Genomic DNA, 26424 nt, shown 5'->3' with positions numbered 1-26424 from the left:
CATTTCTAATATAAACATTTCAATCAACAATAAATTTTTAAAAGGGCTAGCATGCTAAATTTTGCTGCTTACCTGAGAAGGAGGTATAGAAGTGGCTGGCAATGGGTTAGAGATCATTGGGCCAAATATATCCAGGTCATCATTCAATACCGCAGCAGGAGTTGTGATGCTTCCATTTGTAACAGAGGAATCGGCAGGGCCATCTTAAATGACAGTGTTTTAAAAGGAAAAAGGTTAAACCAAATTTTTGAGAATTGCAAAGTATGTACAAAGCAAGCCGTTGCTTAAAAGATATCCCATGTTGGTAGAAATATCCAAGCATTCATAGCACTGAATCCAGGCTCCTCTAGTATTCTGCCAGCCCGTCATAATTTAAAAGCTACAACATGTCAACGTAATTAGCAAAATTTGAACGCATTAAAACACAGCCTGATGCCAACCTAATGGCATCTAAGCTGGTTTAGCAGAATTACACATTTCTAAAAGCTGCCTAAAGCACTGTTGGTTACCAGCACTGTAACTTTTAAAATAGAAATCCTTCTCATAAGTAACCAAACCCTTTGGACGTAAGCACTGCAATAAGTGGCTATATAAAATTTAAGTTCGGAAAAGATCACTAATAGATACATAGGTTGTAAGTTCTTGAGTCAGGATTCATAGCTTATAAATCAAGCCAACAAATACATTGCTGCAACAGATAAAAGACTCTGCAGTCTCTCTCAGCCATTGTTCAACTGCCTAGCTATTCTTACAGCCAAATAACCTCCTTGCACGCCTCCCTCTCATTAACGACAATGGAAGAAAGATCTCTTTCTTCCTTGCAACATTATTCCCAGTATCTTCAAAGGAAAGGCTATACTTATTGAAAATGGAAAAGAACTACAAAGTTTAAACTTCTTCACATTATCAACATCTTCCTTCAAATCAGACCAGCACTGTCTGATACATTCTGAAACTATTTTTCTTGTTTAACTCAGATTTATGACCTACCATCAAGGCTTCCCTACCCTCCATCTGAATCTATAAAAGTATATTCCATTGTATGTGCACTTAATTTTTAAGTTTGTGTAGCTGCAATAAGTCACATTACAGGTCTTTATTAACACCATTATTCTGAAGTCCAAAAATAGTATCCAGGGTGCCCAAAGAACCACATGTTAACAAGTTAAAGAACCACTGGTTAACAGATGCCTAGTCTACAATGGAGAATAGAGGACAAAGGCTACAGTTTCTAGATAGGTGACCTAGAAGGATACTATACAGATCCTATTTTGTATTTTCAGATGATTCGAGTAATTTAACATACATAGAATAAAGCCTTTATAATATATTTTCGTTCTCAATGAGCAAGCCTTTCAGTGGCAAATGAACAGCACATTTCAGCAGTCACCAGGGTATTTTTGCTCACTTCATTCTTCTCTTGTTATGAAAGTAAATGCAAAAGCACTATTGCAACTGTACACTAGGGATTCTACACTGAAGTCAGGCAATCAGAGTTCTGGTTCCCATAGCAACTGTAAATGTGCCACAATTTATATACTTATTAACCCATAAAGATTAACACCTACTGATAAAATGGAATTTGAGGGGAGGAGGTAAATGTATCACAGCTGTACAAACCACAACAATTTCCTTAACACTGGTATTTTTTAATTTCAAGCATAACCTCCACAATAATAGCAATTCTTTATCAAGTACTAACAAGCTACTGTCCCAATGCTTCCTCTGAGGATAATAAAGCTTTTGGGTTGGCACAAGATCTGACCACTTCCTTTTGTCACATTCTGTGAATAATGGTGTAAGAAGTGACCACAGGTGCTGCTAATCATATTTAGCGAAGGGATACTCAAGGTAGAAATCAAGCATCTAGCCAGCTCCAGAATAATCTTTGAATATATTTTTGGTTTCCCAATTATGTTCTGGAGCAGAATCATCATCATCCTCATCATTTTGGCCATCCATTTCTAACTGGTGGTCCTTATAATGAAAACACATTTCTTTCTCAGAATGCTTTATATTTTGGAGTTGCCAAAGCTAAGGATAAAGAGATAAGATAGTAAGATCATGCAATGAATTTTTATATAGTCATTACAATACAGCAGAATATCTATTCATCTTACTCCTAACCTTTTCTAGTTCTAGCTAGGAAAATAACTTAAAGATGTCAAAATTAAAGCTAAACTAAAACCTGGTTTTCAAAGTTTGGGCAACTATGAGTATGAGTAAACAGGAGTACAGTAGAAGGGTTTTCTTTCCCTTTCCATTTTAATTTCTGTAAGCCATTCAGGAAACATGTTTTTGCTGAACAGCTGCATATAAATCTATAAAATGTACACCTGACAAGAAGCCTGTTCAGAAGTTACATACAAAGTCAAAATCTCAATCCGGTAAGTGTGTCTTGGACACATACACAGGCATACACAATCTACCACTTGTTCCTCACTTTATTTTACTACAGAGAGAAAGTAATCTAGGCTTTACCTTGCAGTTCACTACAATATGAGTTTTGGCAGATGTTTGAGGGGGGGGAACTTAAAAGGTTTCAAGGGACAAAATCAAGGACACATCTACAGATACCTAAACAGAACCTACTTATACCTTATGAGTACAGGGTACTGGAGATAAATAACCTAGCAGCTGCGTCGGTTTTTGCACCAAACTCTCCCTTGCTACATACAGTTCTAGTTGCTGTGTTTTATGCTGATTTTAGCTGTCTTTTTTTAAAAAACAACAACTGGGCTTTGTGATTTATTATTCAGTTTTAAAGGGTTTTATTGTAAATTGTCTTCTGTATTTTACTGTCTATGTAAACTGCCCAGAGAACTTCTTTATTATTAATGCTGCATTCCCAGAATTGCAGAGGAGAATAAGCTGCACCAAAAAATCTCAAGGGATATATTGCTTATCCAGAAAGCTTCCAGGCAAGGTATTGTTTCTGAGGTGGGTAAATGACACTAAGCATGATAGGCATCCTCTGAAATGGCTGGCTAGCTTATTTGATTAGCAGTCATATTCTAATATCTATTGAACTGCTTTCTGCTCTTCTTGTAATTGAAGGTTAATAAGGTTACATATTTCACTTGTTTTCAATAAGCATCTTCCTTATCTTCCATCATTCTTATGATAAATTTGAAGTGAAAGAGCATAGTAATTTACTTATGCCCCCACAGAAAGGTTGGGACTATCCATTTTAATGCTAATACACTGTGATGGTTACTTCAACATGTGCAACCATCCATACTCATCTCTTGTTTTTTGTGTGGTACATCTAACTGGTAAATGATGCATCAAATGGCAAACGAGTTTTGCTACTTTTTGCAAATTCAACCTTTCAACATGATGGAAAAGCTAATACTTAAACATTTTGCAGTGTTGCAAAACATCTCCCAATATAAGGTGTGTCGTTTTTAGAAAGTAAGAGAAAGGGGGTTACCTGGGAAAACCCAGGTCTGCTATTCTTCTAATCATAGAATTGTAGAGTTGAAAGGGACCCCGAGGGTCATCTATTACAGATCTATCATTTCACTTATTTTTATATACTCATGATGAAATGACAATTATTTGTCTGTAGTTGTATTTTAAAAAGGATGCTGGGTTGGAAAAGAACCAAAATGCACCGTTCACTGAGGTGCATGACTTAGTAGTTGGCAAGATGTGTAGTTCTGCACAGAAAGACCACCATAATCATTCTGCCAAAGCACCTAACTATGAAACACATTGATAAGCATGCTATATTTATAACTATCCTCTTAGAATGTAAGACCATTAGTACTCAAGAGAATGTGATTTACCTGTACCTGGGATTTATGGTCCATCTATTGACACCCATGCAATAAAACAGATCTTCGGCCACTGGGGTGATATTTATATACTGATGCAACAAGGCCAAAATTCTAACAATGCAGCAGCTTTTAGAGTACTTTTATAATTGTAATGGATGAATGCACTTCTTGTAATGATCTACAGCAGAAGAGGAAATGCAGATAGGCAAGGATGGCAAAGAGTACCAGTAACAGGTAAGTGATGCCCTTGGAGTAAGTTGCTGCCCTTGGAGTAAGTTGCTGCTCTTCAGAATAAGGCAGCAAAGCCTAACCAACAAGTGAAGACTACTTCCCTGAACTGCTAAGGGATTAGGAGCTGTTTAAATTCCATAACTGCCATGATCAATCCTCAACTGCAAACTGAAGCTCTGTGAGGGGAATCAGCCCCCTTAACAAACGACAGTTCTTATGATTCCTTGGGTGGAAGCTTGACTGTTTAAAGTGGTATGATAGTGCTTTCAATGTGTAGTAAAGATGGGGCCAAAGCTGTTGGATCAACTGGATTTGGACAGAACAGCCACATTTCTGAGATTCTAACTTCTCCTCCAAAACTGCTATATTATATAAACTTAGTAAGATTTCTTTGTATGTTTGCAGAAGCCATTTAATAATGTTTTATTATTAGTTCAACTGGAAGTTTATTTACAGCAAGTGTTTTAGAGGAACAGGATTCTTGAGTCAAACTACAGTTGTACCTTGGTTGTCGAACACCTTGGTACTTGTCTGTTTTGGCTCCTGAATGCCACAACCCCAGAAGTGAGTGCTCCAGTTTGTGAATGTTCTTTGGAAGCTGAATGTCCGATGCAGCTTCTGCGTCTTTCGATTGAGTGCAGGAAGCTCCTGCAGCCAATCGGAAGGCGCATCTTGGTTTTCTAACGTTTTCTGAAGTCGAACGGACTCCATTCGACAATAAAGGTACGACTGTACTGTACTTAAAATGCATCAGACTTGTTGAAATGAAACAGGCTAACCTATCCTCTTGGTGCAGCCCGGCCTGAAATGTTTGAAACTTGTTTTGTACATTTCCATCAATATGCTGGCTCAATAAAAATATGCAGTCTTAGCCACATTTATTGTCATTTGCTTTCTCTGGTGGTATTTCATACTTCAGTCTATCACAGGACTCAAGACTCAAAGCTCCTACACTAGAAGAGGCATTAGTTACACAATTAAGATATGGCAAGCTAACAGAAGTTATTCAGGTTGGTTAAACTTGGTCTGTTATACTCTAAAAAATAATATCCCATGAATGCTAGACTAGTTTGAACAAAAGCAAGCATTTGACATTTAAACAGTTGCTTTTTCAAGGTAAAAATTTAAGTAAAGCCCAAATGCAGTGAAAGAAGGGGATAATCCCTAATTCAACAGTAAACCTGCACAGAAATGACTGAATACACAGCAGCACTGGAGTACCATTCAAACAAAATAAAAGTGAAGGAAGAATAAGTAAACAGGTTTGGATTAAGTAAGTACTTAGGCCAGAGGTGTAAGAAGGTCAGGTGGTACCCGGTGTGGAAAATTTCTTGTCAAACCCTCCCCCCCCCCAATTGATTTCCCACCTGCAAAAATGGTTTTACATTATTTCATATTTTCTTACAAGGGAATAATAACAAGTAATAATAAAAAAACCTTTTATTTATATCCCGCCCTCCCCAGCCGAAGTCAGGCTCAGGGTGGCTAACATCAGATACATAACATTGGTATAAAATAAAACATTAATTAAATTACCTCCTAAAAACATCTCAGAATCAAATTAAAGTCTAATTAGATGGTTTTCCACAGGGTTAGGGTTGGGAACAGTAAGTGCTCCACTGAACTGAAATTTCAGCCTTCAAGACATAGGAAAACAGCCAAGTGAACAGCTATTTTGGTGGAGGAGGGTCAAGATATTAACTGATATGCATGAAATTTCATATATAGCTATATAATCCCTAGTATAGTAAGATAAGACCTTTGGAGCAGGCATTTTTTTAAAAAGTTTTTTTTTATAAACCGCCCTAGTAGGGCAGTAATTGTTCCTTGATAATTTGTCACCCCCTCCATTATGGAACCTGGGGCACACCGCCCCTTGCTACGCCCCTGACTTAGGCAGAATTGTTTCTGATTAGGCTCCACACTGAAGAGATGGCTTGGGAATGATATGGTTTAGGTTACAGCTAGACTTCTGAAAATGTTGGCCAACGCCTGGGACTTTGAGCAATTTTATCATGAAAGAATTAATTATAAAATGTTTTGAATATGGTAAGACAGGAGAAACTCTGGACATTCCATAAGAAGGCAACTGTCACCTTGCACAAGTTCCTAGAAGCATGATTTTGCCAAGGGATTCTGTTTTTATTATTTTCTGAAAAGCCCATGCTATCTCACCTCACAACTAGCTTCTTAAATTCACCAATTTCAAAAATAATTGGGAGGGAGCTGCCATTTAAGAAATCTAATTACAAAGGGCAGGCAAAATTAGTTGCATGGTTATTTAGGATGGGGATATACAACAGAACCTATACAAGGTTCACTTGGTTATTAGAAAGGTTTTACTTCAATAAAGCAAGACTATTTTTAAACAACAGATTTTTTTATAAAAAAGCTTGAGCTCACAGTCCTTTGAAGATCACTTTGATAGCTTCTCCCTCCCTAAGAAACTCATTACTTGTAGTTTAGTAGACAGCACAGATCTGCTTCAGTTTTTCTCTCTAAGTAAATTAGCAGACTACAGCACCATTTACAGATTAACCAACAATGTTTTCCAGCATGTGGGGAGAAAACCCATTTAATTATTGCAGCTTAGGTCTTGCCATTTTTTTTGCAATGCAAAACAAAGTTAACTACTTACCAAGTCCCAAGAGATCGACAGTGGATTCTGGAACTTTCTTAGGACTTGCTTTAAGTTCCAGTTGTTGATCCTCTTTCTTTGGGAGCTTTATTTTTTAAGAAGAGGAAAAGATAATTAAGATTCTTATAGAAACCAAAATATCATGAATAACAGACCTCATCTAGTCTCACATTTCATTTGAACCTCTTATTTTTAAAATTAGTGTCACTAGCATGTACAGGAGGTGGTTTGGTGAAAAGCATGACAAAATATAATGTTTCGTCGCAGTGTTTGAGTTAGTATTATAATGGCACATTTCCAAATGATCAAAAATACTACACATACATTATTTCAACAATCCTTATAACAGCCTTCCTATTATTCTCCTACTAATGCAGATGGAGAGTTGAGAATAGTTGTTTGCCTAAAGCTACCTAGCACATTCATAGCTGAAGCATAACTTGAACTGGGGACCTCCTGGTCCATAGCTCACACACTTCACCACTAAACAATTACTGTCATGTGTTACACTTGTACACATACAACAAATCAGTAAGGATTGTAGTGAGGATAAAATGTGGGGAAAGAAACTACAAACACTGCTCTGAATTACTTGGAGGAGGACTGGGATATAAAAGTAATAACAATAAATAACACATTAATCTACAGAAAAACCATACTGATGCATTGTCTCAGGCAGGATGAACACCACAAAGGATGATTATTATTGAACATTCTACTTATTGTGGCACGAGGAAAAGACGCTTTGGTTTATTTCCCCAGCCATTTAATTTTAAAAATCTTCCCAGCTGGATGGAATTGTTTTAATCCTTTTATTATTCTCTTTATTTATTATGTTAAAATTATCTGTTGATTTTACTGTTTTTATAATGTGGTTTTTGTAACCTGCCCAGGAAATGATTTTACAATGAAAGGGGAGGTGTAAATTCATAAAATAATACATTCCTAATGAATTAACATATCCTTCCCCCAGAGGTCTAGAGCTAAAGCACCTTGTGTGAATTATGCAGGACCTTTTTATATAAAGAAGGTTCACCATGTGCACTTGAACTGAATAGCTTAGCAATATATTTTACTATGGGACACGGGTGGCGCTGTGGGTTAAACCACAGAGCCTGGGGCTTGCTGATCAGAAGGTCGGCAGTTCGAAACCCCGTGATGGGGTGAGCTCCCATTGCTCGGTCCCAGCTCCTGCCCACCTAGCAGTTCGAAAGCACATCAAAGTTCAAGTAGGTAAATAGGTACCGCTCCAGCGGGAAGGTAAACGGCGTTTCCGTGCACTGCTCTGGTTCGCCAGAAGTGGCTTTGTCATGCTGGCCACATGACCTGGAAGCTGTATGCCAGCTCCCTCAGCCAGTAATGTGAAATGAGTGCCGCAACCCCAGAATCGGACACAACTGGACCTAATGGTCAGGGGTCCCTTTACCTTTATATTTTACTATAAACTATATTAAGTTTCTGTTTCAAAATATTTGATTCATTTACATATTATTATTCATCTAGGGATTTGGGCAGGGGGAGGATTAATGCTCTAAATAAGTAAGTTTTATCTTGTACAATGTTATATTGTGGAAACCACATGGTTAAGCGCCAACACAGCAATAGCAGAACAAAAGGATTGGCTAATGTGTTGCTCTCCAGATGTTGTGGAACTACTATCATCCTTAAGTATGAGTCATACTGGCTGGGGCAGATGGGAATTGTAGTCTGACAACACCTGGTGGGGATTGCTTTGCCTATCTTGCCCTGAAGTATATAGTACAAGGCAAATGAAACCACCTTGTTAAGTCGCATGTGTCAACTGCTATCCTATTGAACAGGTAACTACCGGTACTATGGGTTCACATATGCACTGTCGTTTTGTGCTGACTGCAACATTAAGAGATACTTCACCATAGCCACCATAAATAAAACTGTAGTTAAAAAAATTCCAGGGTGGTGGTAGGTGATGACAGTTTTGCTTCATCTTCAGCATATTATTATTAATTCTAATTACTTTATTCCTAGTGTCCATCCAAATGTCACATGGTGGTTTACAATATAAAACCAACAATAAAACTTACAACAAAATTTAAAAATCCATCTTTTTTAAAAATCATAAAGTTAGAATCAGAGTAAATTCAATTAAACCAATCAATGGAGATCAATTTCAAGAAGTAGAAAACAGATATACAACTTCCTGCAAAGGTCAGAGTAAATGATGTATTTTTGAGAATTAATATTTTTGAAAATTAATATTTACAATAATCCATATCTACATTATATTAAACTGAAAACCTGAACTCTGCCCTTTATTTCCTTATCTTCTAAAATTGCTATTATAATTGCAGTTGTAAAGCAAAAACCCTTTAAGAAGCACAGGGTGGTTGTAGATGAAGCAACTGTTATTATTAGAATGTTTATGTGCTGCCTTTTTATTTAAAAATCTACAAGGCACCCAACAATCGCTAAAATAATACATTAAAAGCAACAGTCCCGGTAGAATAATTAAAACTGGCAGCATCACCTCCAGACATCTGAAACATCAACAGCAGGAGCAAAATTAAGCCAGTCATAGTACTTTGAAGAGCAAAGGAATGCCACCACCTTGGGTAACTGCCGTAAGTGACAGGGAAGGGTTTGATAAATTTGGCACCACTCTTAAGAAGGCATTACCATATCACCACCAACCATACTTCAGTGAGAAAGGGCATGTGAAACAGGGCCTCCAAGGAAGATTTTAAACTTGATGACATTACAGTGCATTCCAATCAGATTACAGGAAATGGATGAAAATACTGAAAATAAGCTTGGCACAATTTTCATATTCTTACAGATAATTAGCTTTATTTATCACAAGCACTATGTTGTTACATGTGTGAATGGACATTACATATCTAAGATCATAGAGAAAATATTCAAACCACTGCAAACACAGTGCTCCTTCAACTGAAGCATCAATATGACAATTAATAAATTATATTAAGTAAATGAAATTATCGATTTGGGGCTTGAACAGCTCAACCATTGCACCCATTCAATGAACCAAGTTGAGAGGAGGAAGGGTGCAAAACCTATTTTGATGAAAAGTCTAAACCAAATCTGTTAAATGCTATGCTTACGAATTTAGTCTTTTTTTTTAAAGTCATGCCTCACAGTATTATATTTTACTGCAACAAGAAAAAGTCCTACTATAATACCATGTTAATTAAACAGGGGCAGGGAGCAGTGCTTAGTTTGAACCTTAATAAACCTAGAATAATAATATCGCCAATTAATATAGTTGTATATACTTGGCTGGGTTTATAACAACTCCAAGGATTAATTTACTAGGATATGATTATCACACAATATGGAACTGAGCATGGCAGCTGGAGAACAAAAGCATTATAGAACCTGCCATTATGATTCTTCCAGAGAATGGAAAAATATCAATCGTCAGTAGAACAACATAATGTAGTCAAGCCACATACTGCTCCCTATGATAATTGTTCTTCTGAGTTCAACATGTCCTTGCTGCCAGCACCACAGAAGATATTTAAAGCTGCTTGCAAGAGTTCATTGATTTAATACAGGTTTCACAGTGAAAAAGTAAGATTTAAGGTGTAAAAATATTATGCTTAAGACCAGATAATGTCCAGATTATTTCAAATGAGCATTTAGACAGCTTGAATGTAATCCACTGGGCCTTCTATCACATAGGGCAGTCTAAATCCCAAACCTCTGCAGAAAATTAATTTTACAATGTTTTATACTCTAGTAAAGTTAAGGCTAGCAGAACCTTTCTCTTATTAGCTTTGGTAGCAACAACAGTACAGAGCAGGTAGAGCAACTGTGTGTTATTCAGCAGTGGCAGCCCCCAAAAATGTGTGTGGAACTCAAGGGTTGTATCCAATACAGCACAAGTGGCTTTCTGCTCATGCAATTGGATTTACCCTTCCTCTCCTCTCCCTGCATGGCCTCAAAAGCTTATCTGGAGGGTTCCTCAACCCTGTGGATGGTACATGGGAAGCTTTAGGGAGAGGAGAGGAGAGGAGAGGGGGAAATTCTAATGTGCAAGCAGAAGTCCGTTGTGGAAGCAAAAGTCCGTTGTGGAAGCATTGGCCATATTCTTAAAAAAACAAAAAACAAAAAACTTTTCTATAGTTTTCCAGACCAACCTACAGCTAAATATTCAGAGAGAGAAAGAGGGAGAGACAGGAGTGCTACAAAGAGCTACAAATAAAATGGCTGGTTTCACTTGGTGAAATGGTGCTAAATTTGAGCTGAAATCGCAGTGATTTTCAACCAATTTGAGTACTGGGCTGAGTATCATAAAAATGGTATGCTTCAGTAATTGTAAGCCACTTATATGATTATACTGTTCCTGACCTAAATTGAGATTTTGTTGTTGTTGTTCAGTCGTTCAGTCGTGTCCGACTCTTCGTGACCCCATGGACCAGAGCACGCCAGGCACGCCTATCCTTCACTGCCTCTCGCAGTTTGGCCAAACTCATGTTAGTAAAATTGAGATTTTACTAACAGCAAAATCTCAATATATTTAAAAATGGAGAGCATTAAGAGCCTAAGACCATTTAAACAAAACAAAGCAAAAAACTCCATAGGTATTAAGACTAGAAGTTTGGTGAAATGAACATGTCTTAACATCACACCTAAAAGAGAAGAGACAAGTCTAAACTCCACTGAGACACAACCCTGTCCAGAACTAGTTTCACTTCCAAAGCCAAGACAGCATTTCTACTGATCATTAATACCCTTTTCTTGCCTGGATTAAGCTTCATTCCAGTACTGAAAGTTCTCATATCCAAGTACAAATTAAGTATTCTCTAAAGTTATGATTATTTTTCACTGGCATTTAAGAAATAATAATAGTCACTTTAGAAACAGCCAGCAAGTGACAGAATGTAGTTTACCAAATTCAAAGTCAAAATTTAGATGCCCATTCGATGTCTAATTTGCTTTAAACATTTTGCCTCTAATAAGAACTCTTCTAGTAAGTTCGTCTTCTAACATGCTACTGCAAAAAGCTTTCTTTAGAATATTTAAGATTGATTTCTACCAAGTTTGGAACTAATTTAAGGCTTCCCAAATTATTGAACAAAACCTCCTTCTACTCTCATTAAGAACAAACTATGTTTATATAGAAAAGTAACTGGATTCATTCCCCCTTTAATGCACTGATGGCAATAACGTTTATAAATGATTGCCTAAACATTTGAGAACTCCCTTAAGGCAAGAAAGTAATGTTAGCAATTTTCTATAAATCTGCAATGGGCCTGCAGATATTTTTCTCTGACAGCTCATATGCCCTTTTCATACCACTTACTTCAATAAGCATGCATTTAAAAAAAGCTATTACTCATGCTGAAGTTCTCATCTGAAAAAGCTGTTCAACACACCTTTCAGCCCTTTTTGTTAACAAAATATATAAATGTATAGTACTAGTGTAACCTTGTCAGTTAACATTTCTTTATTTCTCCATAATATCAGCATCTTAGTAGGGCTACTTGGCCATCTTGATATTCTTTCTCACAGACTCAAGTACTGATGCAGTTACAGCAGTATGCCACAAAACCACAATGTATCCATGCACTTCTGGAAATAGCACTATATTAAGACCATTAAGTGAAGAGCTTAAAATAATGTTTTAAAAAATCTAAACAAATCCACACAGCTAGGTCTACATGATTTTAAAGGTAAACCCATATACTTTTCCTAACTACAGGCTTAACATTCCACAATCTATTTTTTAATCACCTCTTGCTCATTTAACTCCATCCATAAATGGTTATGCTATCATTATTTTATTTATAAATCATCAAAAAGAAGGAGGAAACAACAGCGTTCAGTTTTCTTTCCTTGCTTCTTTCTAGGCTAGCACAAAAGATGTGCCAAGCTCGAGCAGTTATTTGTCTTGCAGTGTCCAGCATGGGAATTAATGATTTCACAACACATCCTGGATAACAACGGTCACTCTCAGAGCCTTCCTTCCCTGACCCACAGACATTAAGGAGCATAGTGTTGGAAAAATGTCATGCATTCATTGGACTGTATTAATAAGACACCAGAACAGCTAGGCAATCCAGCCTATGAATTTCACTGACCATTCTTTGAAATATATTCTAATGGATGCAGTTCAACTGTAATAACTCTACAGAGAACCAAAAAGAGAATCAATAAGCAAGGAAATCTTTGGACTGCTGGACTAACTCTGATGGTATTATGTAAAATTATTAGATAATTTACTTCCATAAAAGTGAAAAGATGGTTACAAAAAGAAGTATTTTTCAACCTCAGTGGAGAAAATGAAGGAATGCTTTAACTTAATTTTTCAAGATCCTTGTCTCAGTGGTAAGTTGAAAGCCATATAAATCACCACTGCTGGAAAAGTCACGGCTTCTGGAGGAATAAAGGATGGACAGGCTGCTTATTGGCAGCTGAAGGTCTTTAGGTATTAGTCTATAAAGCCATACAACTCTCCTCCCTTCCCACTGCATGTTATTCTAGAAATTGAGAAAACATATGCCTGCAGAGGAACTGCAAAAAATGAGAGGACAACTTAACTTTTTTTCCACTTGCAAATGATGTCATGTTTAAAAGTTCCAGCAGGTATTTGTGTGGCTTTCTTGGAGCACATTGGCCCCATACTAGAGTGGTAGGCAATTTTCTATTGATAGATGACTAAAGATTCTTTTGGAGATGGGGACTTGTGGATAGACTGATATATAGATTCAATATTATCTCCCTCCCCACCCCCACCAGCCAAAACACTGTCGAACTATAAGGGCTAGAAACATCAAACTTGGATTTCTTAGGATTACATTGGCTGTTCAAAACATTTTATGGACTATTAAGCGGCCCAGACAGCATATTTTATGGGCCTCTGCTCTAGTAAACATGGAAATTCTTTTGTCTTGCCTTCATTGATTACACATTCTTTCGGATAATAGAGAATGAATACTGAACATGCATAAAATGTTTAGTGATAAAAAAAACCCAGTCCTCTCCCATCTCCTTATATAATCCATATATAGCAAAGACTGCTGTTGTTCTCTTTAAATGTATTCAACTATGATAATTACCAGCAATTGTTTCACTCTATCAGAATGCAGATTTGCAGTTCATATTATTAAAAAGCTTGCAACTTGTTCTGACCCTCATTGCCAGAAGCCAAACTACGATGCTATGATTACTGGCCACATAAATTAATTTTATTTGCCTTTAAGCTGTCACTTAATCTTTTAGCATCCATAATTGCTACGTGAACAAGTACTGCCACTCAAACCAAGATTCAGAGAATACAAATTTTATCATGATAATGAATGTTTTTTTAGCCCTCCCTCACTACAAAGGTGAGATGGGGGTGGGTGGGGATTTTTCCCTATGAAAAATCCAAATACAGTCATACTTTGGGGTGCAAATGCTTCGGGCTGTGTACTTTCGGGTTGCATACTCCGCAAACCCGGAAGTAAAGATCGCTGCGCATGCACAGGGCGTTCTGCGCATGCACAGAAGTGTTCTGTGCGATTCGTGCATGCGCAAAAGCATGTCACGCTTTTGCACATGCACAAAATGGACTCTCGGGTTGCGCACTTTTCGGGGTGCGAACGGCACCCGGGAACGGATCAGGTACATAACCCGAGCTACCACTGTACATCTTTTGCTGCATATCTGTTTGTTACTCCAGCCTAGTTTGAAGGTAAGGTTGGGAAATCAGCACAAAATGTATGTATGATGGTAAAATGTGTGTAAATAGAAAAATGGAAAATATATACACAATAATTTTAAAAAGAAAAAGAAAAACCCAAATGTATTTGTTATAATAAAACAAAATATATAAACACCAAACATTGTTACAGCTAATTTCAACATAATGAGGAATGGCTTTGAACTTTTGCTGAAGGAGGGAAAGGCAATGTATGAGTGATCTTGCACATATGATTTTAATCCCTGGTGAAACATTAGAAGGGCATGCATGCCACGATCTTCCCTGCAGTGAGATGCATATGCTGTCTGCATCCCACTGTGAGGAGAAAACAATTGTTAGCTACTGAAAAGGGATGCAGAAAGTCTAATCACTCTGAATGCAACTTCTATGTTAACTGAATAATCACTGGAAAGCATTTCTGTTGTAATTTTAATTTCGTGTTTAATCCCCCCAACCTCCTTTTTCTTTGTAACCCATACCATGAAATCTTTCTCTTAACCCTCTTTATTCCCATCTTCACTTCTTGGCATGTGAATTGGATGCCTTTTCCTTCTGTATCATCACAGTCTGCATGTCCATCTGTATTGCTCCCCTTTTCTGTTTTTCATACTGAAACATTTGCAGCCCCATTTCCTAGTGGCACTTTCTTTCTCCAGATCATAGAGACTACCCTTTTTCCCCTCCCCAGGCACAAACATCTTTGTCTGCACCATCTCTCAGCTATCACCTCTTTCTTCATCCCAGAGGTCTTACCACATCTAATCTTAACCACATTCTAATCTTCATAAACCTGAAGTCTGAAGCCGCTGTTTACTTACATTTTTCCCTCTTCTCAACTCTCTTCATCCTACTCTCTCTCACACACCCCTTTCCTTCTTTCATTAAAAATATGTGTGTTTGCTCCATTTCTGTCTCTATCTCACCTCTCTCTCACTTTATGCCTCCTTGGTTCAGCAGGAGCACAATATAAGTCCTTCACTATCCTAGCAATTCACCCTAGTGAAAAGGAAACAAGGAAAACAGAAACCTGTAGCATGGGTGGTTGATCTGGGGCCATTCCAGCACACACTTCTGAATTTAGGGAAAGGAGTTCCAATGCCGACAATGCTCCATCTGCACTGTTCCACTTATCACTGGATTTGGTATCCCAAGTCTACTCCCACTTTCTGGTGGGCTTGGGAGTGCCTTCGATTTTCCCAACAAGATATGGGAAAGGGTCATGGACAGCAAATATGTGTAATTCCTCCAAGAGGCTGCAAACACAAAAGACACATGTACGCAGACCCCAATCAAGATTTGTGGAAGGGCTGCAGCTCAGTGGTAAAGCACATGAATTCTCTTGCATCTCCAGGTAGGTAAAGATGTCTGGAAAAGATTTCTGTCTGAAACTCTGGAGAGCTGCTGCCAGTCAGTGTAGAAACAACACTGATATAGATGGTCTGACTCAGTGTAAGACAACTTCCTATGTCCTTAGGCCTGCATAAGAAGCACAAAGAGCAGAAACACAAGTCGTTCATGCAGCTGCTTGCCCTGCTTCAGTGTAACATCAAGCACTGCTTAGAGACTGTAGCATCTATGGGAGAAGTGGATAGGCTGAGCTAAAAATCTTATACAGGGTCTGAAAAAAATGGCTGTATACTGTAGGTTAACTGAGAGACAGGAAACAAAACCCTAACTACAGTAGGACTGACATGGGTTAACTGTAAATACTGAGTTAAGATTATTTGCCTAGTTTGGCAGGAAGTTCCCAATACAGTGGTACCTTGGTTTACAAACCTAATCCATTTCAGAAGTCCGTTCTTAAACCAAAACTGTTCTTAAACCGAGGTGCGCTTTCCCTAATGAGGCCTCCCGCTGCTGGTGCCCTTCCACCATTCGGATTCTGTTCTTAGACCGAGGTAAAGTTCCCAAACCAAGACACTATTTCCGATTTTGCAGTGTTTGTAAACCAAATTGTTCTTAAACCGGACTATTCTTAAATGAGGTACCACTGTACTATCATTCTTAAAGAGGTCTGCTCTTGGATGCAAAGGCTCAAAATAAAAGATCAGCCATCACTCCTTAAGGAATCCATGGATTATCACTTCCAGCAGTAAAACATGTTCTATTTCGCAACTTAAAGAGCAATTCTTTTGACAAACAATCTTGGCACTCTTCATTCCTCTGGTTTTCGTCTGGACAAAAATAATCCTTTTATTAATAGCATCAATAGGAGCAAAAGGGGGGTGCTTCACAATAAAACAACAGCATCTTAGAACTCACTGCATTCCCGTAAATTGAACTAAACACACTGCTTTGATCAAATTAGTACCCATGTACAGGTCAAAGAATAGGGCAGCTTCCGGGCCTCCATTAATTTCTAGGACATTTCTCTGTACAAGGTCAAAACAATAACTGTCCCTGAAGAATTCACAACACTCTAGAAAACTAAAACAGAAATTGGCAACAGTTGGCTGTACAGGATGATTTAAAACAGATTTGGAACCCTGCTATATTGTCATCTTATGCAAGCCAAGCTCCCTCTTATTAAAAGGCACAGCAAATCACTCTCCTTTTTCCAGATAACCTGTGCCAGCTATTATTAGCACGAAAAGGCAGCTGGAAGAAGAGACCCAAGGCCATCCGAGAATGAGAGAATGGAAGTTTCTTTTCTCTTGTGGATACATTTGATGGAAGCTGTCATGAGCTTTTTTTGTCTCATTAGTATTTCCAGCTGAGATTTCCATGCAATTCATGCTGCTAGGTAGCAGTGTCATGTTTAAGCTTTCAAAATTATTCAAACGGCTTCTATTTCATGCATTTGAAACACACATTACAAATAGCAATATACAGAAAAAATATATTTTAGTAAGAGAAAAAATTATCTTACTTTTTCAACTCCTAAGCATTTCAAAGGTTTTTCTGGCTCTCTATCTTTCTTTTTCTCTTCTTTCCTTTTTTCCTTTTCCTTCTGTGGGAAAGATGTTCTGTTATCAGTTTTAGATACGATAATCATTTAAAACACTGACAGCCACAGTTTCATCCAAGATAATGTTAATTTACTTAGGCATATTTATACTTTGCCTCTTAGCTGAAGCTCCGAAACTGGCAGAAAATGTATTGCAAATACAATAAAATAAATATTACAATAGTTACTGGAACAGGGTAAAAGTGTACTTAAGTGGTCTCCCTTGTTCTTTGATGTTCCAATGGCCTCTTAGCAGCTGAATTGCCTGGCCTGGAACTGACTGTTGAAGAGGCAGATATTGGTTGCTCTTAGGCCAAGACTTTTTTTTTACTTGCCTGCTGCTGCTTATGTCTTTCACAACGTCTGGCTCTTGAGACAAATGCATAGATTTCAAAAAGACACTCAATGAGGATTGCAGGATCACACTAAGCTCTCAAATATTTTCTTCAGATGTAATAGTACAATGTCATAATCTGACTGTGTCTCAAATTCCTGATAAATGGTAGAGGTCTTACCCAGGTAATTTAAAGTACCCTAGGAAGACTATGAAATTGGGTTTCAGTACCATCCCCTGTCTTGTCAAGCCTCAAAACAGTGCAGCATTACATCTGCACTAACACTAACTGTGGAAAGGTATCAAAACTCCATATACTATTGTAAAAGAACAGTAAACAGGTGGGATATTGACACAACCACCATCTCAACTCTCAACCGTGAAGTTAAGTTTAGCTGAATGGATCTCTTCAGTTTAACTTAAAAGGAGGGGTACAATAACACTTGTGGTTTACATTAAAATGTTTACAGACAAATCATGGGATTGGCCTAGAGAAAACTTTTCAACATTATTCAAATTCAACATAGAAAGCATCTGCATGCAACAAGCACACAAGCAAGAGGAGATACCTCTATTTTGTTTTTCTCAGAAGCAGCCTGCAGAGAAGGAGAAGATGCCAGAGGTTGAGAAGCATCAGAGGAAGACATCTGTACAAAGCAGATGAAAGATAAGAAAAAGGAGCCAAGGCAGATTTCACTAAGTCTACAGAATAACCATCAGTTTACTTTGCTCTTTCTCATTTATCAGAAGATACAGATGAAATACAGACAAGGCAGAACAGAGATGAAATCAGCGACACAAAACGTATGCATGTTGAGGACTACATGTTTTGGTTATCTTCGCTACTGAAAACATTAAGCGTTCCAAAGAAGACCAATGAGAATTCAGAATACTTCCTCAGACCAACCTAGCTATTTAACTAAAGCATACAAAATTTAACAATTGTGCAGAAGAGTACATGCTGGCTTGGTTTGCAAAGCATAGCTTAGTGCAAACTAAGCTCCTAGAAAGGAGACTGCAGCTGCTTTGCTCCCTAGTCATTTTGTTGCTGCACTCAGCTAAGGCATGTTTTGGTTTAACATATCATCCAAACACAGGTTCATGGTTTAGCTCTCTCCAGAAAGGCCAAAAACTGTCCTGTGATTTACAGCTCATGGTTTTTCTGGAGGCAGGGGCATAGGAAGGGGGCAGGTGCCCTCACTGAGGGGGGTGGCATTTGGTGCACTGCCTGCCCCCTACTCTTTGCCAGCGGCATTCCCCCCTTCCCCCTTCGTTTTGACAGCTTGGGGGAGGCTTGGGAGTTGCGGGTGGGCGGCACGCCGAATGTCCACTGTGGGCAGCTCGCTCTGCCCCCAGCTGCAGGGCACCCAAGCAGCTATCCCGCACCTGGGAGGGCACCCTCGGGAGCGTGCCCGCCCTGGGCAACACGGGCATATGCTCTGCCACTGTCTGGAGGAAGTACAGGTTCAGATGACACTAAGTCAAACTGCAGCTCAGCACAGCACAGCAGAAAAACAACCAGGGAGGAGCAAAGCTGCTGCCATCTCCTCTACTGACACCTCCACGTTCACTTCTTCACACTAAGCCACGGTTTGGGCTTAGCATTACATGCAAATTACATGCAGCTACCTCTTCATCTTTTAAAAAAAAATACTACAGGTTTTTCAAAATGCAATTAAAAAAAATCAATAGTGAAAGTTTTATGGATGAATTCACCTGAATATAATATAAGAAATGAACTTGGATAAGATCACATCATAAGCACGAGGGAAAATAATTACATTTCATCCATTGTTCAGCTTTATGCAGTGTGACTGTTGAAATATTAATGTCCTGAAACTGAAAATGAACACTGTCCCATGGGGAAGGGGAAGGAGGCAAAGGCGTCTTTGTTCTTGCTCATTCTAACAGAATTATTTATTTAAAGATTGAAGCAAAATAACTCAGAACTCTAAATGTATAACTTTCAAATAAAGCACTCCATTTCAAAACAGTAAAGGAAAAAAAGTCTTCTTAGTTAATAAGGAACAGCCTTCTAACCATAAACTGCCGGGCGTATTATAATGCAGTTTGTATAGTCTTTTGAGAATTTCTACATACACCTGTAATCAGCAGGGTATTTTCAGCATTCAACAAAGTATTATTCAGCTTGTTTATGAGCAGATGCAATTATCCCTTGAAATTGAATTTTACTGCAGTATTTTCATAAACTCCCAAAGAGCAGTCACAATCAGAAGGCCTAAGAAAGCCCATTGTTACCTGTGAGTAGTAATAAACTTTTGAGCTCCTGCAAAGTAGAGGTGTAGGAGCCTTGAAATGTCAAATCCATCAGCCCAAGCTTTTCAGTTATCTCCAGAAACTAGGCAGGCAAGACAGCACCACAGCTGGGACTTTCCGCATGCAAAGCATGTTCTCCACCACTGAGCAACCGCCTCTCTAAATAAACAACGGCCAACTCTTGACATTACTAAGAGGCCCCATAAGCCACAAGTGATATTAAAAATTCTGCTGGCAACATCTCATTGTAACACTTGGAACCATAGTGCTTTGATTAACAACTTCATTTCATTTCTACTCTCAAATTGTTACTCTGTATTTTCTATTCTTTGATTACTATAAACTATTTTTAATGTTTAACTCTCACAAACCAATGCATTTGTTGTGGGTAGGAACATAACTTAGCAGTCTGTCTATATGAAAAATTCTATTTTGCTGTGATTATTCCACTTTAAGAGCACTAAATTGTTTTTTTTTAAAAATGTCCACATTCCTGTGAGTATATATGTATATAAAATTACAAAACGCTGCTGGGCTATGCTGGACCCCACCCCAGGAGCAGTTTTTATCGTATGGCAAATTTGCAACAGTGTTTTCTTTGGTTTCTCTTCAGAGTCCAGCATTTCACCTATGAACAATTCCATTTTATCCCCCAAGGTATTTTGTTAGACCTAAGATGCATTTAAATTAACACTGTGAGGTCCAATGTTCCCAAGCAGATTTTGTTTTAGCATTACGTGCAAATAAGGCCACAGGATAAGTAAAACAATGGCTCAGCAAGAATGAGCAAGCAAGTTGGTACCTGGAACAAGAATCATGGTGACTTTGCTCCTCAAGGTCACTTGCTTGTTCTCACTAAGTATTAATTTGACTTAGCATTACAAACAAATTGGGGCTATTTTTTATGTGAAAATAATATTTTAAAAAAAGTTAAACTAAAGTCATTTTGAATAGGTAACTTTATTTTCAGCTAGGATTATAATGAATCTGCTGGACCCCAAAAGCAAATTAATATTATCTTTTAAAATGGTGTATTGGGATTTTTAAAAGGTAAAAGGTCAGTCCATCAAGTGAAAGTTGTAGCAATATGATCAATGGGCTGATATAGATCACTGCACAGCAAAATTCCAATACTGATTTCAGGCAGAGGAATATAGGGATTCCTTCTGTAAGTAGAGCCACACTGCCTACCTTTAAGCAGACAGGTAGCAAAAAATAAAATAAAAAATATGTTATTTACATTTCAAGTTACCCCCTCCCAAAACGGAGCTTAGTGTGAAAGAAGGTGGTCAACAAGGCAACACATAACCAACTTATGGAGTTCATTGCTATGAGAATAGCAAGTGCTCACTAGATCAAATGACTTCTCAGAAGGTCTAGAAGGATTCCTGGAAGTTAAGTATGGTAATCAGCCATAACAGCAGAGCTGCATGTTAAAGCAGTATATATCTGATCATATTAAAAGACTGCCAGCTAAGCCATGCAAATTGGTGGCCACTGTCAGGGGATACAGTGCTTGGCTAGAGGAACCCCTGTTCTGATTCAGCAAAGCAATTTTCATTTTACAGTTAATGAGTTTACATGCCCAAGTTCTTTTCAGTAGCAAAGGAATACTTGACAGCAGGTTTCAATCACATTCCTCTTCATTCTCCCTAAGAGCTCCTCAGCTTGTAGGCATGGTACAGTTCTTTATTTTTCATGCAAGTTATTGACAACAATTCTATGATTAATGATAATCAGTATTTTCCTGTCTCTGTACTGACCCCCCCCCCTTTAAAACAGGGTTGGTCTTTTATAATATATCAGCAGGGGAACTTTTTTGCCCTTAGTGGTCAATTTTGACAGGTGGGTGGAACAAGCACAGCCTGTCAATCACTTGGTGTTGTGATATCACATAATTGGTAAGCAAGTGTTCTGCTCACTTGTTAAAATCCATGCACAGTGATTGCAGAAGTGACAGGAAGGAGAGGAATCACAGAATTATAGAATTGTAGAGTTGGAATGAACCCTGGGGGAGGGGGGTCATCTGGTCCAACTCCCTGCCATGCAGAAATCTCAGTTAAAGCATACATGACAGCTAGTCATCCAACCTCTACTTTAAAACTTCCAAGCAAGGAGAGCCCACCACCTCCTGAGCGAGTCTGTTCCACTGCTGAACAGCTCTTACTGTCAGAAAATTATTCCTGGCTTGCACAGGGTAGCCCAAAATGCCTCTGATTTCCTATCCTGCTGCAGACGCCCCATGCCTTGCAAGAGGGATCCATCAATTGCCAGGAGCAGCTTTGTTAGGGGGATCACAGTGGGCTGTGGAGGTGGGGAGCCATCACTTAACAATACGTCATAGTATGCATAATTTAACTATATTACAACATGCACATGTTAAACCAAAATTCAGAAGAAATCGATTGTTTACTTACACTGCTGACATTAACAGCATTTTTGTCATAGTATTTCTTCTTCTCGTATTTATCCCTGATGAAAAATTCCACAGCTCTGAGATCAGATAACTTAAGGAAGACAGAACACAGTCCAAACTAAGGAGGGTTTGCAGTACAAAACATTTAATTCCCAGTTATATCCTAGATAAGATCTTTAAAGCTAGAACAGAACTACTGTAGTGCACACATTCAATTTTAATTAGTATTTTAGCAAGGTCTCATTCAATGCTTGATTTCATATAAGCACACCATAATACATCGAGCCTTCTAGCATAAATTCTTTTGAACTACATCTCAAAATGCATGTGAGGAGTGACTATATGATCAGCATTGGTAAGCAAAAAAAAGAGAGCTCTCTAAATTTTCCCCAACTTTTCTAGTTCAGACTTGAAAAAGTTAGGGAGGTGCACTTTCTTGACTAATGTAGTCACACCTATGCTATGCACAGTTAATGGTTCCCTGCTGGCTATCAATGGGCATGGGGTAATTTAAAAAAAAAACGAAAAGCATTTTTATAGTTCCAAACATGTTCAGAAGTCTTCATTACAGTAAGTTAGAACCAAAAGCCCTGAGCTTTAGCTAGCCTTGTTGTCTGACATTTTCCCTTCCCCTCCACAACTCTGCTAACACTTGGAGACAGGTCGGGGAAAGGCACTATTAGAGGTGTGCCACAAAGCTGTTATAAATCATGTCAGAATGGATGGGCGCTGGTGCTGTTTCTGAACTGAGTGAACTACCTTCCAAACTCTGCTTCCAATATGTGTTACCATCACTAGTTCACATGCACTAGCACTAGGCCTGGCCCAGTACAGAAGTGGTACATAGGGATGGGAGATGCCTCAGAGATTGTCCAACCAAAGACAGGGGTAGAGGTCACCTTGGTTATGCTTATTTGTGATTTTTTTTTTGCACTACTAAAAGTGGTCTACTAGACCAAGCTCTTTATCGTAATATTTCTACATATTGAGCAGTATTTAACCAAATGTTATCTCTGAATATATTATTTTTGGGAATAAACTAAAAACTGTCTCACAATTCATTGGAAACCAATCATCCAGTATTTTTTTCTTGTTTTTATGCCTTTTCAATTTAAACACTCTATACACGGTAGAATATAATCATGTACGTTGTAATAATACTCAAATTACTATTGTCTTCTCCCAGTATGGCAGTGCACAAAGGATACTGATCTGTTTGTGGTCTTCGAAAGTTCTCTGGTAGATTAGCTTCATAGAGTAGCCTTGCCTTGGTATTTCCCATCTCCTGCATGCACTAAAAGCAATAGCAAAAGAAAAAAAGATGGACCATTTTAATTCTTATTGAACACACAGCTACTGAAGTCATAAAAATTTGTACGTGAAAGTCATTACCATCAAGATCAATGGGACTTTTGAGTATTTATAGTTAGAAGTGGCGTGTAAATGTGCAACTATTCAAGCAACTACTTTTGTAGACATTTTTCGCAAGTATCATAATATTCTGGCTTTAGGCCTTTTCATGAAATCTTCTCATGGAATTATATCCTGCAAAAGCAACAGTGCTGACGTGCCTTGTATGCTTTCTGCAAGGTAAAACTTTCAAACACAACGAAAAGCCTAATATATGATTCTTGACTGATTTCTTGCTATGCGTAGCAAAACCTTGTGGAAGTATTTCAGAGTTCTGCACTGTTACAAGCAGCAGTCAAGATTACTAAATGGAAGATTTTTTAAAAAAATAAGGCAAAATAACTCTCATTTTGTCAGTTCCCCCCTTTTTTCCTTTGACAGCAGATAACTACTTTAAGCATAAGTAGCATGTGCATAAGTTTTGTCTTGTTGGGATAAGACTACATAGTACTGCCTAAGCAATGCTAAACTCTATTGTAAGTTTTTGGTAAGGAGATATTATCAGGCACTTTTAGTGTTGAGGAAAAGGTAATATCCCCGTTGAAAATGTTTCCGCTACCATAAAATATATTGCACACTGCTTTTATACCATAACATAAATTGCTTCTATATTTTTTGATGTTGCAAGTACTGTCTTTTTTAAAGTATTTTTATTAAAGATTTTCTTGATTTACAAAGGTAGTGCAATGTCTCACTCGTATTTTTTCCATGTAGCATTTTTACAAGTCAATTTCATTTGTTGAGACATTAGGAAGAAAAGGGGGAAAGAGGTGGGTGGGGTGGGGTGATGATGCTTCTATTTTACTTAATATATGTAGGGTTTGGTGTCAGCGTTGTTTGTGCAGGTTCTCTGTTGCAAGTACTGTCTTTTTGACAATTTTGCTTAAACTGCCTATTGATAATTAAATGTCATGTTTCTAAAAATTATAGAATTCTACTTTAAATGTATTAATGGGCAAAATGATAGTTGACAGGAACATGTTATCAGGCTAAGTGAAGTTATGTTTTTGTTGAAAAGCCGGATAATGTAACACAAGTGTAATGCTCCTATAAACTGAAAATCTTTAAAGACTGTCCTCAGAAACATTGAAAAATAATGGCTATTTTGAGATAAGGCAAAATAGGACTGATTTATCAAACATTCTTGTGACACCCTCCAAAAAGCAGGCCTCTCTTTTGGAGAATTGCCAGGGTGCATCTTGATTATCAAAACAACTGGGATGATGCTCTCCCTTTCTTCAGCCTGAAAAACTGAAACTATTACCACCCTGATTATTAATGAGGGCAATATGAAGGCTCTCTCTACCTTCATTAAAAATCACTACTGTTTTTTTTAAAAAACTGCAGTATACGACTTGATTGATTGGGATCATGTATTGAATATGGAAGAAGCCCTAAGAAAAATGGGAGAAACTATGCCAAAATGGATCAGGCTCTGAACAAGTGAACAAAATAGAGGGCCAAAAGTTTCAGGGCATCATTCACTTTATTGGCTAGAAAGCTTTTAATACTGTTAGACTATGCAAGTTGCCACAATGCAAGTTTGGCAGCACAAAGACAAGCCATTATTAGCATGGAACGTCAATCCATTTCATAACTCTTCTCACACAGAAAATGGCAGATGTCATGTGGAAGCCTTTTCAAAATGCCTTCAATATGTAGTCTTTATATTTTAAGTAGATATGAATACTGAAATCCACAAGGGAAGCAAACATAGTGGCTGCCACATAGTGTCCTCCTAACTAAAATGCCTCTAACTAATTAACGGTTGTTGGTCCTTTGGGCAAGAATAATCCATTTTACCAATTAAGCTTCTAAAATAAACTTTCCAGAGGATTTCTGCCGCTACCAGTACATCTTTAGTTTTCTTTACCTGTATTTGTTCTGGTGTCCATTGGTCCAAGTTGACAGACTTGACTCTTGATATATGAACCCCCAGATTTCGATGAATTCCAGCGCATCTGATACAAATAAAGACACCTGTGTTCCAGGAAGCCCATCGTGGACCTATGGGAAATAACTGATATGAAAATATTGCAAGATCTGGCTTTTTTTTAAAATAAGTTTTATTTCGGGCATATAAATGCAACTGTCAGCCTGCACAGTTGAAGACTATCATTCAGACAGTCCATTTGCACATATTACTGCATGTAGGCCTTTGCTTTTACTTCCCAGGCAGTGGCCCATTTGCATAGTATCACAAATTGCTTTTACAACTCTAGGAAGATAATAATATCCAGTATCCATTGGATCAAAGTCTTCTACAATTATAGTTCAGTGGTTGCCAATCCAGCACCCTTGGTTGCCATGGCACCTGTGAAGGCTTCCAGTTGTGCTTGTTGGCAGGTGTCCCAGACTCAGAGCTTTCATTTTTAAAAATCTCTAGCCCTCTTAGAAAGAAAGATATTGGGACAAAATGGGCAGTTCCATTCATTCATTTTCTATACCACCCTTCACTGGAGGATCACAGGACAGTTTACAATATAAAAGCACAAAAATACATACCATAATAACAAACACAAACAATAATCCCCCCTGCCCCCAGTTTAAAAGGCCAGATTGTTTATTTAGCCAAAGGCCTGTTGCCTAAAAATATGTAATGAAGGCACCAGGCGAGCATCCTGGGGAGAGCATTCTACAAGTGGGGAGCCACCACAGAAAAAGCCCGTTCTCATGTTGTTGCCCTCCAGGCCTCTTGTGGA

General features: G+C 38.1%; 1 protein-coding gene across 2 annotated transcripts in view; it reads right to left on the bottom strand.

Moving 5' to 3' along the window:
• SMAP1 (small ArfGAP 1) overlaps positions 1–26424 on the bottom strand; it is a 56343-nt gene that overhangs the window by 11228 nt on the left and 18691 nt on the right. The window contains exons 2-8 of one of the 2 annotated variants that reach the window (XM_033143227.1): positions 25596–25729; positions 23521–23606; positions 22314–22389; positions 18189–18266; positions 17208–17288; positions 6652–6736; positions 73–203 (exon numbers count right to left, since the gene is read on the bottom strand). In XM_033143227.1, coding sequence (XP_032999118.1) covers positions 73–203; positions 6652–6736; positions 17208–17288; positions 18189–18266; positions 22314–22389; positions 23521–23606; positions 25596–25729 — 671 coding nt within the window. The remainder of the gene's footprint in view (positions 1–72; positions 204–6651; positions 6737–17207; positions 17289–18188; positions 18267–22313; positions 22390–23520; positions 23607–25595; positions 25730–26424) is intronic. The other variant, XM_033143229.1, reaches the window with a different exon arrangement.

This window comes from Lacerta agilis, chromosome 3, assembly GCF_009819535.1.
Source record: "Lacerta agilis isolate rLacAgi1 chromosome 3, rLacAgi1.pri, whole genome shotgun sequence".
NCBI classification, from domain to species: Eukaryota; Metazoa; Chordata; class Lepidosauria; order Squamata; family Lacertidae; genus Lacerta; species Lacerta agilis.
The sequence above is the reverse complement of the archived record's forward strand: the minus strand, read 5'-3'. Positions and strand labels throughout refer to the sequence as shown.